The 12,343-nt window shown below is 49.7% G+C and overlaps 1 protein-coding gene across 1 annotated transcript; it reads left to right on the forward strand.

The window, feature by feature from the left end:
- The first annotated feature begins 9,213 nt into the window (after window positions 1–9,213).
- Ccl1 (C-C motif chemokine ligand 1) lies at window positions 9,214–11,888 on the forward strand. Its single transcript, XM_021178386.2, has 3 exons — window positions 9,214–9,289; window positions 10,614–10,728; window positions 11,801–11,888. Exons 1-3 carry the CDS (start codon window positions 9,214–9,216, stop codon window positions 11,886–11,888), a joined length of 279 nt encoding a protein of 92 aa, XP_021034045.1.
- The last annotated feature ends 455 nt before the right edge of the window (window positions 11,889–12,343 follow it).

Below are 12,343 nucleotides of genomic sequence, written 5' to 3' on the forward strand. Positions count from 1 at the left end.
ATTCATCTAGGGTGTGTATAGGAGGTCACAGGTGGGATGGGATGGGATGGGATGTGGCCTGATTAGGATCTGTGTCCAGATTTGCTCTCTGGGCGGCATGCAGAAGCAAGTTGGCTGAGAGGAAGGAGGACAGAATACTTCAGAACTAGCATCCACACAGAGCTTGCACTGGTATCCATCTCCTCAGTGGCTACCTCAGTAACTGTGGACAGTTTTTCTGTGCCTCGCTTTCCTTGTCTGTAAAATGGAGCCTGGGAGTGATACATTTCTGAGGTTGTTAGGAAGCTTGGGTAGGTTGACAATTGAGAAATTTGTGGCCCTCAGGAAGTATCCTCTAGTGTTAGCTATTGAATACTGAAACCACAGATGCTCAGAAGACATCAAGAATAAGGGCCATGGAACTCGTGGCCAGGGTCTATTCCTGGAAGGAGGTGGGCAAGAAGGCTAAGGGTGATGAGTGACTGGGCAACACAATAGCCAGAGGTACCCTGGATTTACCAACAAGGAAGTCATGGGAGTGGGAATGGGGGGTGGTCAGTGGCCACTTCATTTTAGTGTCACAAAAGATGCCTAAGTCAGCATGTGGTACATTGAAAGAGAAGCAGGTGTGGGTGGGATGGGTGTGGGAGAGAGTGGAAGAAGGTGGAGTCTGGGAGGGAGTGGGAGGGTATTGGAGAGAGTGGGAGGGTCTGGGAGGTGAAACTATTTTAGTAGTTTGGCTGGGAGGGGAGGCCAGGGAAGAACATTGGTAGTCATGTTGGCTGAAACCCAACACCCAGTCTGTTCAGCCGTGGTCCCTGCTAAGGAGCCTAGTCTTCAGTCAGCCAGTAGGAATCTATCCCTTATAGATGAGGACTTTGCTATGGTCCAAGTCAAGCATGACAGAGCTGAGACAGAATGAGACAGCTGAGGGTACCCATGTATCTTTTCTTTCTGGGGTGCTAGTACACCCATGGGCACAAGTGGGTGAGCAAGAGTGTAAGAGATTCTGGGAACCATCTTCCTGCTTAACACACCCGAAAGACAAATGACCATTCACCGATGGTGACTTGGGAGAGGTGGCAGAAGACAGTGTTGGTTAAAAACCCCCTCCATTGGTGCCTAGCCTCTGCCACGCTGGGTTTTCAGCATCTTGAATCATGATGTCAGATCCAGGTGGGAGGAGACATTTTGGTGGAGATGAGCTTCAGTTGAAAGAAGTGGGCAGGATAGAGCCAAGGCCAGCAGGATGGACACTATGGTGTCCACAGCGGCTTTTCTCCCCACCCTCCTCTCTGTCCTTTTAAGCTTGCCCACCTGGCAGAAGCTCTGGCCTTTCACTCTGCAAGGGAGGGTATGATTCAAATGCCATATGTGGGAAGTGGAATGCATCCGTATCTCAGAAAGTGTCTCAATGTCAAGGGCTTTGAAAGGATAAGATCACAATGATGGGTTTTGGAACATCATGTCATCTCCTAAGGCAGGAAGAGGGATGTAGAATGCATAGCAGGAAATTCCAGGAAGTAACTTTCATTACTCCAACGAGATGGATGCCACCCAATGGAAGAAAAGGGCAGAAACAGGGCAGAAAAGCTTCACAGCAAACAAGCTACATGTCTCCAATGTCACTGCCTTGGAATGTTTCAGTCATTGTCATTTTGTACTAAATTCTGAAAAACTCACCCCAGTCAGGGACACAGGGTTGGTAGGATGCACATACTATGGCCACAAATCAGGGCTGTGTCTGAAGGGCAGCAGCCCTGAGCTCTGTGGTGCTCCTGTATGAGCTCTGGTGCTCCCATATGAGCTCTGGTGCTCCCATGTGAACTTGGCCTTTGACTCTTGCCTGCCACCTGGGAAGTGTGGCTTGTCTACCGAGGCTGAGACACAAGATCCTGAGGACTCCAGATCAGCTTTTGAGAACAGCTATGGAGGTGCTGCAGGCAAAGGGATCAGCACAGGATTAGATAGGACAGGAGTTCCAGATTACAGCCAAGGCCCGTGCTAGATGCCTTTGGAAGGACTCTCGCATCATTCCCTGGGCAGAGGTTCTGTTAACCCAGTGTGCCCAGGAGGACACAGAAGTCCAGGCAGGCAAGCAGGCAAGTGATTAGCAATCTGGATTAAAATGCAGCGATGGGGCTGGGGATTGGAGTGAAGTTCAATGGTAGAGCACTTGCCTAAGTAACATGTGCAAAGGCCTTAGGTTTGATTCTTAGCACCATGATAAAACAAGACATTAAAATTCAGTGGTGGTGCCCATGTCCAGTACTCCCTGCACCCCATCAGGAATGGAGTCCAAGAGACTGAGTGCTGGGCTCAGTCAGTGACCCTGGTCAGTGATCCTGAAGATTGAGATTTCAGTGACGTTCTTTTGTCAGCCGAGCTCACCCCAGGGCTCAGTTGTCCAGCCCTGGTGGTGGGATTTCTCTAGGAATAAGCCAGGGCTGACAAACACTGACTGACATGTGGGTGTCTTTCCTAGGACCCCTTGGAACACTGGGCATAGGACATACTGGGGAATGAACTGTGGGTTATGTCCTTCCCCAGTCTGCCCTACCTGCTATCCCAGGGAGGGAAGGGACTGTCCCAAAGCTCATGGGCCTGTCCCCTCAACTAAAAGTGGCCGTGATGGTTTCAGTGGGCACACTGGGGCTAACTGCTGCCATTTCCTGTTCCCCGTGTTCCTGCTCTGAGGCTTGGACATGCTCAAGATGTTCTCCCCATTCCCTACAAGGGTGGACCCCATGCTCTAGCCTCCAGATGGCTGTGGGCATTCTACAGTACCTCAGCATCCAGAGGGATCCATTCACACCGACTCCTTTTCTCTCTGTCCACAGCTAGTCTCTGCAGACATCACACAGTTGTAACTCCTGAGAGGGGTTGAGAGGCCGAGCTACTGTTTGAGCTCCGTCACAGAGTCCTCATGTCCTTGCTTTAATATCCTCACCTGCACAATGGCCATGTTGCTCAACTCTTCTTAGGACTCATCCCGGCCTATGAGAATGGGATCCAGAAGAAAAAGAGGACTGGGTTGCTCCTGGAACCAAGCCTATTTCCAGAATAGGTGAAGCCTCAGGAACCCCTGAATCCACAAGGACTTTGCAAAGGGATGCTTATGATGTGGAGTCCACACTAGTATCCAGCTCACAGGGCACCTTGGGGTTCCTGATGTTCTGGGTATTGCTGACTTCTGGGCTGAGGTTTTCTTCCTGGGTAGTAGAGGGACCTGTGAGTGCAGCAGCCAGAAGCAGCCCTGTCAAGACTCTCTGCCCTTTTATCATTCTCAGAAAGGGAAGGGGAGTGCCAAGAGACTCCAAGTATGGCTGCTAAAAGCTCTGGTCCCACCATGACTTTGTCAGGGGTTTTCCCTTTCCTGGAGACTCAAAGAGCAACTGGATGCCAAGCTGGAGAGGATATAAATGCCACCCCAGCTGCCCTGGATCTGGAATACTCAGGCATCCAACAGGTTTCAATCCCTGTCTTTTGAACAAAACCTCCCAGATGGTCTCCTTGTAAGTTGAGTTTCCAGGGCAAGAGTGGCTGTGTGGGCTAACCTTCCTGCCTCCACTCCTATTTCTTAGGAGGAAATCAAGATTCAGTGAGAAGTTATTTGATCTCACTTCTTTTTCTTCTCTAGAGACCAGTCCTCCATCACTCCCTGCCGAATGCTCGCAGCATCTTCCTCACTGCCTCCTCTCCTGTCCTCAGCCTTCAGCCTGGGCCTTCAAGACTACACATGATGGAAGGCATGCCTTGTCCTGAGTAAACCATGGTGACAATCAGCAGGGATGAATGAGCCTTGTCAACATAATCTTGTGTAACCTGACTTGGGCCTCTCCCTATTCATTTTTAGAGCCTGCCTCCACACTTGTGCTTGACCTCACTGCTCCCATTTTCCTTGAGAACTCTGCCAGGCATTGTTCTGAGCACATTCCTCCAACGCCATACCAACCCTATAAGCAACGGGTATTCACATATCCATTTAGAGATGAGCTCAGAGCTGAAGCATTCAAAGGAGCCTGGACTGGCAGCCTACAGGTTGGCCCAGAACCTGCTCAAAACCACTACCATGGTAGCTCCACACATTCTTCCCCTCTGGGTACACCCTGCTTGCATCCTTCCAGGCCTAGGTGAAATACCACACTGCTACCTAAGGAGCCCTTAGCCTCTAGACCATACACTAATGACAGCCTGTGTCCAGCTGTTGTTTGCGGGTGCTCTTTCCCCTAAATCTGGTCCTGGAGGGCAGATCTGAGCTATGATCCCTTCTCTTGCCTCAGTACCCTGGGCAGGAACTGCTAAACAATGGGTCTCTGGAAGATGCCTACAGAGAGAATAGAAGAGCACCCCACTAAACCATAGCTGTCACAGGGACCCCACACTTAATATGTTGTCCACACAGAAATTGCAAGGTTTCCAGCAGTGGAACTCTGTATAAACAGATGCAGTTTTGGAACCCAGTTACTTATTCTGGGTTCCAAATAAGTAACTGGCCACCTGTGTAACTCCTGACTGTCCACTAAGGTTTGAGGCCTCAGTGGGTACAAACTTCTTTCTTCTTATTTCCAGTAGTAGCTGCATCCCACCTACAGATGGCAAAGGGAGGTCTGACTGGGAGAGAAAGAGTTCTGCTCTCTACAGCTCCTGGATAGGGTGGGACATGGAACCCTAGGGAACCAAAAGCTGCAGTTGCTGGTTCTCTCCAGGAGCTCGGGGTGGCACAGCCTGGGCAGAGTTGGTCATGTGAAGCCAGGGGAAAGTTCTGAGCAGGAGAAGCAGAAGGCCTGACATCTGAAGAGAAGGACTTCAGTGAGCAGGGCCATCACTTCACACTTTGTAAGTGCGGCCAAGACATTTGTACTTTCACCCTGAGCACAGCGGGCTGGCCTTTCAGGCTCAGAAGCACTTGAAAGAACCAGTGATGGTCACTATTGTGACAACCTCTGCCTGCTTCTATTGTAGTGAGAGACGCTTCCATGTCCTTTGTGCTGTAACTAAGCAGTAGGCAGGAAAGTCTCCTGTAAAAGAACAAAGCAGCTAAAAACCACAGGAACAGGAAGTAAAGAAGTCAGGGCTCAGGGCTCAGGATTCTGCGGTGTGTGGGTGCTGGGCACCTTTACTGTGAATAGACATAGGCTTACCTCAGGCAACTGTGTCGGGGGCAGATATCAAGGACCCAGAAGGACACTGTGACCACATCGTTAAAGACACATCATTAAGGACACCTGGGTGTCTGTAGACCAGGCTAGTAGCAAAAGAGACTGGGTAGTAGAGCCCTGTTTGGGAGACAGTGACACTTCTTGGTGTCACCCATGGACCTCTCAGAGCAGTCCCAGATCTGGAGCAAAGGGGACCCAGTTTTAGGGGTGGATCCAGTGACTTCTGCAGCCCTCCCCACCAGGACACCATCTTTTCTGGAGCCTGTCCTATATTTAAACCACTCCCCAAGATCTACCTCTGCATAATCTGGGAGTCCCCCTGAGATTCACTTGGTTCCCCCTAGTACTTCTCCTGGAGATTCTTCCCTTTTCTCTCAAGCCAGCTCCTATCGCAGGGAGCCCTCCCAACAACCCACAATTAGGCTAAGGCTTAGGAAGTTTATTTTGACAGTAATAAAGAGAGTTGTGCTTGGTCCAAGAGGAAACACAGCTCAGAAAGCCTGTGTTACCTGTCCAGGGTGAAGTGGTAGAACTAGGATCTGATGTGTCTATGTCTGGCTCTAGTCACTGTTCCTCTTCCTCTCCCTGAAGGAATAAATAGAGAATTTCACTCTGGAGATGGATCAAGCCAACTCTGCAGCTCTGCCATGCTCAACACATGCCAAGGGGCTGGCGGTGGCCTGCTGTGGAAGGACTACCTGACCTGTAACTCAGTAGCAGGTGGTAGGCAGGGCTGGGCTGGATGCCTCTGGACAGCATCTTAGGATGACTCCACCCTGGCTGCCAGCCACCTGATCCCCATCCTCATTCAGTGGTCCCTAGAAAATGAAAGATGAGTGACAAGGGCTCCTAACTATAAGCCACAGAAAGAAGTCTTGCTTGTGTGAATGATAACAGTGCATATCCCGAGGTCACTTCTTGTTTGCCAATCCATGATCATTTCTGCTTGCTAATTTCCACAGAGACTTTATTGACCTCTCACATGGTCCTAGCCCTTGGGCCCCGACAGCCATGTTGGGGTACCCATGTGTAATATGAAGTTGCTGGATGATAAATCCTACTTTTGGTCACTTCTTTCCAGGTGCTGAGAGAGCCCAGGAAGGTAAGGCATAACAAAGTACTAATGAGTTCCTCTTTTCTGTTTGGGAAATAGCTGTGGTCACAGTGATAGGGAAGATGGGGAGCTAGTTGTTGAGGGACAGCTCCCAGAACAGGGGAAGAACCAGAAATTTCCAGGGCAGCTATGTGGCCCCTTCTTCACTGCCCAAGTCTAAAGAGTCTATACTTGCATTTGGCCAGTTTATATATACTCACATCTCCTCTCTCCTAAGACCCCGGGGTAAAGGAACAGAACACATCAGCCCCCAAAGACAGGGACATAGGAGAGAGGCAGCAATGGGGTAGTAGTTTTAATGACTTTGTGGGTGGCAGGAAGCAGTAGGGGTCTGACTGGCATTGGTCCAGCTGTGTAAAGATCATGAGCTGATCTTATTCTTAGATACCCAGGGCTCGAGTCTCTGCCTCCTATGCCACCCCCATTCTCAATATAGCATCAAGCCCAAGACTTCCCTCCTCGTGAAAGTCACCCTCCCACCCTCTGTACTGTGAAGATTTTATCTCTTGGTGCTTTGATAATTGCCTGGAGTTTTCTCCTCACAAGTACAGGCACTTGAGTTTTGATTCTGATTCTGAAATGGAGCCAAGATATTCCCAGTTTCGACAAAGCTCCCTCAGGAGTGCCAAGAGTCATCATTGCCAAAGGTCTTGAAAGGCTCATTCAGCTCAGACATGCCACGGTAGCACGGAGCGAGCCTCAGTGGAGAGATGCGGGAAGACAAGGACTTCTTTTTTTTTTTTTTTTTTTTTTCAGAGAACAAACTTTTTGTTTAATTGATTCTTTGTATTGTTTTTCTTTTTTTAATATTTTTTATTAGGTATTTTCCTCATTTACATTTCCAATGCTATCCCAAAAGTCCCCCATACCCCCCAACTCCCCTACCCATCCACTTCCACTTTTTGGCCCTGGCGTTCCCCTGTACTGGGGCATATAAAGTTTGCAAGTCCAATGGGCCTCTCTTTCCAGTGTTGGCCTACTAGGCCATCTTTTGATACATATGCAGTAAACGCTGACACCATTGCATACACTAGCAAGATTTTGCTGAAAGGACCCAGCTAGAGCTGTCTCTTGTGAGACTATGCCGGGGCCTTGCAAACACAGAAGTGGATGCTCACAGTCAGCTATTGGATGGATCACAGGGCCCCCAATGGAGGAGCTAGAGAAAGTACCCAAGGAGCTAAAGGGATCTGCAACCCTATAGGTGGACAAGGACTTCCAGGCACAGGGGCTTAAAGGAGGCTGAGATCTGGCTGCAGGGGTTGGCAAATGACTTTTATTGGAGGAAGGGCATTTGAAATGAGCAGATTGGGCACAGAGGGAGTTGGCTGGGAAGGTGGTCAGGTCGATGTTACAGTAGGGATGAAATGGTGGATATAGGAAAGCAAAATGGATGACTGAAACTTGACTATTTGGGAAGAGCTCTAACTATCTAGTAGTTACACTCAGTTGGCAACAAACACTGAAAGTTTTTCAGTTGCACAGGCTAAGATCAACATAGGTTAGCATAGCCAACCCACTGTGTATAGGCCCCATGATGCCAATGCCAGAAAGCTTAGCTGCTTTTTCTTGAGGGCCTCCTATGAGCTGCTTATCCCAAGTACTGCCCACTGCATATACTGTTTTTATCTGGCTACACAACCCCACCTGCAACTACATCCCATGCTCTAGCTTTCTCCATGATGCAGAGTGAAGGGTGTTCCTTTGTACTTGGCTTTTCCAGAGTCCTTCCCCTGCCTGGCATGCTGTCTTCACAGCAGCCTTCAGGACATGGTATTTATAGAACACTGTCTGTAAAGGGTCCTTTGAAGTCCCTGGGTGTCCCCAACATTCTCCTGTGCCCCCCCCACATGACAGATCTGTCTTGAATGAGCCGTTGTTGTGTTGGACGGCTCTCCATGGCTTGTCTATAGGTTGAAGCAAGATGGCTCAGGTCAGGCTTTGCCCCCATTGGCAATTGTCCCAAGGGTAATCAAGCAAGGGTCTGGAATAGAGTAAGCTGTGAAAGGGCTGGGGAACAAAGAAATAAAACTAATAGCAAATGTGTTGGCCAAATGTTAGACAGACAGGATCAACCTGTGGTATGTGTGTGTGTGTACATGTATGTAGATGTGCACACATGTGTCTATGTGCATGTGAATGACTTTGCTTTGCTTTTTGAGATAAGTTCTCTCCATGGCCTGGAGGTCTCCAACTAGGCTCAGCGGGCAAACCAGGCAGCTCCAGGGATCAGCTGGTCAGCCTCTCCAGCTCTGGGGTTACAAGATCATTCCACTACCCCTGCTCTGTATGTGGGTTCTGGGGATCAAACTCTGGTCCTCACACTTGTGGAGCAGGTACTTTGCTGACTGAGCCATCTCCCCAGCTCTGCATTCCATTCTTACCACCCGGATTTGAGATGTGTTACTAGTTCCATTCATTTTGTAGGGATGTGCAGCTTAGAGAAGTTTGGGCCATGGCTGATTGGCAGAGCCAGAACCCAGACACAAGCTCCATTTGATGCAGATTGTACCTTCTCTGCTCTGTCCTTCTCCAAGGCCTGTAGCTGCTTTGAATGGAATGATGTGGGTTAGACAAGCTGTGTACAGGCCACTTCCTCTCTCTCTCTCACCTTTCTTGACTTTCCACTCAGCCAGGACAGCTCCCACGTATTTTGTCAAGAACGTAAAGATTGGTATCTGCTTCTGCACTTGGGGAAGTTCCCAAGGCCACTAGGCACCCAAACATACCTCGAATACGCCCCCCTCCTCCCAGGAGAGGTGAGAAAAGGAGTTTTCCATGTGGCCATTGGGTATGAGTTCCTTTTCCCTGGGACTCCCACCTCTTCCCCCATGGTCTGGGAAAGCACCCTGGGCCTTCTGATAAAAGCTCAGTACAGGGTGAGGCAGGAGAGAGTTCTTGGCTTCACCAGACATTCGGCGGTTGCTCTAGAGAGGCTTGAGACAGAAACTTATCACCATGAAACCCACTGCCATGACACTGATGTGCCTGCTGCTGGCTACCGTGTGGATACAGGATGTGGACAGCAAGAGCAGTGAGTAATGGGGTCCTTGTGCTTGGGCCCAGGGAGGGGAGATGTACAGGCAGGCACTCTGGGCTGGGAACAGAGCTTACCTAGACATCACTGGCTCTATCTCTGTCCCTATTTGGAGTTGAATGGAGGGCAGTAATGGGATAGGGACATTGGGCATGGAGGAAGGTTATGGACTGGGAGCACACATCTACTTCTTGGTGGGGAGCTCAGACCTGAAACCCATTCCTCTGATTCTTTTGCTAATCCTAGAACTAGGTGGCTGCAGAGACAGACCTGGACCAGCATCCTCTTGATGGGGTTCCAAGACTGGCCCTGTCCTGGGAGGGGATCCTCCTCCTCCTCCTCCTCCTCCTCCTCCTTCTTCTTGATGAAGTGGCTTTAGTGTGTGGAAGATAACTTTGATCTTCACCCTACAGACAACTGGAAGGGCCTATGGGGTTGTTTAAAACAAGCTAGGATCCCTGAAGTCCAGAGGAGGGACTAAGACTGATTTCCAGTGTGACAGATGACAGGTAGGGGCTGAAGGAAGGACCACAGGAGTGAACAGCCAGAAAACTATTATATCTCTTAAAGATGTTTTCTGCATGGATAAACTGGAATCCATGTTGTAGATTGTTCGGAGAATACCAATCTGAGGTCAGGGGACCTGCAAGTTTCTGTGAACAGTGAGACAGGAAGGATCCAGGGTTAGAACACAGGGATGTTGAAGATGGGATGTGGGAGGAGAGTGTACAAATCAGCAGACTGGGGGTTACTGGTCCCTGAAAGAGGTGAGGGCCAAGGATGGGAATGTGGAAGATTGTGTGGGCAAGTGGACCAGCCACTTTTTGGGAATACCCCCTTTTCCTCCTGAGCCCTTGTGGAGTTCCTCACCCAGCCCCATGTCTGTGAACCAAGGACTACAATGTCCTGCATGTGATGGGATAACAGGTCCTCTAGGATGTGAGGCCAGAGCCCCGAGCTTAGCACAGTACACAGAGCCACGCACGTGTGCTGGGAGACTGGGACTGAAGGGGTTTGTATATGTGGTAGGAAGAGTCTCACTGTATGTGCAGGAGTGTGTGCTGAGCCATGGCTCAGGCAGGCTTGTGGTTACTGTCCCTACCACCTCATCTGACGCCCCTCCCAGCCTTATGATTGTTGTCTCCATCCTAGAAATGTGTTGCTGCTGAGACAGAGCTGCACTGCAGCCCTCGGGATGTGGTCTCCATGCTTGAGTCTGTCCCAGGAAGGATTTGTCTGGTTTTGCTTTTTAATTCTGCTGTGGGTGAGAGGCTATGGTATGGTTGCTAATGAATGGTCTTTTTTTGTGCTTTTCTTCTAGTGGTTATGCCCTCCAATAGCTGTTGCCTGAACACCTTGAAGAAAGAGCTTCCCCTGAAGTTTATCCAGTGTTACAGAAAGACGGGCTCCACCTGTCCTCACCCCCCAGCTGTGATGTGAGTGAACCTCTAGCCAGGGGAGGGATAATATTGACAGAAATGAGAATAGTACACACTAGATGGCGCTGTTCCACAAGAATAGGGAGTCTAAACCCAATCAGGCAATCTAAGGTGTAGAGTGACACTAGGGGGCGTGGGGCTTCCCAGGAAGGGTGGGGGGTGGGGTCCTGATTTATTTGCTTGAACCCCAAAGTGCCTATGATTAGATCCCAAGCTATATAGCCAGGAAGAAATGTTTAACAAAAGCACAACAGACAAGGCTGGAGCGTTGGCTCAGTGGGTAGTGTGACTGCTCAAACACGGTGATTTGAGTTCATATTCCCAACAGGATGGTGTGAGTTTGTAACCCCAGTGCTAGATGAGGCAAAGGCGGGCATAGCCTGTGTGCTTGCTGGCCCCAACAAAGTTCTGTGGGAGACCTTACCTCGAAATGTAGGACAAACAATCCACTGAGGAAGATTTCATAACCACCGACCCCTGGCCACCACACATGTCTATATACCATGAACCACACACATACACACACACACCATACAAACACACACACCACACACATACACCACACAAACACACACCATCCACTACACAAACACTCATACCCCCCCATACATCCCCACATACACCCCCTATATCACAGAAACACACATACCATACTAACACACACACATACCCCACACACCTCAGACCCTACAAATACACACACACACACACACACACACACACACACACACACACACACACAGAGTAGGCCCCAGGCAGACACACAAATATTCAAACCTGGAGCAAGGAGTTGTTCTAGGATTGGGACGTTTCGTCCTAGCTACACATCAGACTGTCAGTCAGCTCCTGTGCTCTGTACCACAGAGGGAATTCTAGTCTCTACGGGAGGCTTCAGGGGTCCCCATTAATAAGCTTCCAATGTAACACAGGCACGCCAGCTTCAGATCTTATAAAGTTTCTTTGTTTACAGAGTCAGGAGTTCAGGGGTCCCTGGTCTCACAGAGGCAGAGAAGGCTGTTACAGCTTCCAGTGAGTGACCAAGCTCCTTGTCCGTGTCCTCTGTTCACAGATTCAGGCTGAAGAAAGATATAGAAAGCTGCGCCTCAACTAACAATACGTGGGTTCAAAATCACCTGAAGAAGGTGAACCTCTGCTAACCGGGATGAAGATGAGCCACCTTCCCATCCCAGCCCCAGAGACTGCAGTTTCCCTCAGCCCTCCACCCTCCCACTGCCGCCATCCCTCTGCCTACTGCTGCAGGCTCACAGATCTCAGTCATGTGATAAGCTATGTTAGGGTTCTTTATCTGTTTAAAATATGGAATCTTCAACTCCTGCTGCCTCTGTTTCTTGAACTCCATGACAATTTTAGGATTCAGACTTAATTGGCACTGGGGTGGGAACATGGGCTGGAAAGTTGAGCTGGTGCTGGGGGAACCACTGCATAGGATAAGGTTTGATCCTGGCTGTGCAATGGCTTTTAGTAGCCAAAGGAGCCCCTGTAGAATAACCAACTGACCCAGAGCAGGGTTCACATTGAGATGAGAGCCCTTCTTCTTGCCTGCCCTGCCCCAAGTACTTGGGAGGGGCAGTGCTAGCCTATTGTTAGCTGA

This window comes from Mus caroli, unplaced genomic scaffold, assembly GCF_978045245.1.
Source record: "Mus caroli unplaced genomic scaffold, Mus_caroli_1 scaffold_13, whole genome shotgun sequence".
NCBI classification, from domain to species: domain Eukaryota; kingdom Metazoa; phylum Chordata; class Mammalia; order Rodentia; family Muridae; genus Mus; species Mus caroli.

Coding starts and splice junctions, on each gene's coding strand:
- Ccl1 (XM_021178386.2), top strand. CDS start 9,214: ATGAAACCCACTGCCATGACACTGATGTGCCTGCTGCTGGCTACCGTG. Junction 9,290..10,613: donor GGATGTGGACAGCAAGAGCA/GTGAGTAATGGG, acceptor CTTTTCTTCTAG/TGGTTATGCCCTCCAATAGC. Junction 10,729..11,800: donor CCTCACCCCCCAGCTGTGAT/GTGAGTGAACCT, acceptor CTCTGTTCACAG/ATTCAGGCTGAAGAAAGATA.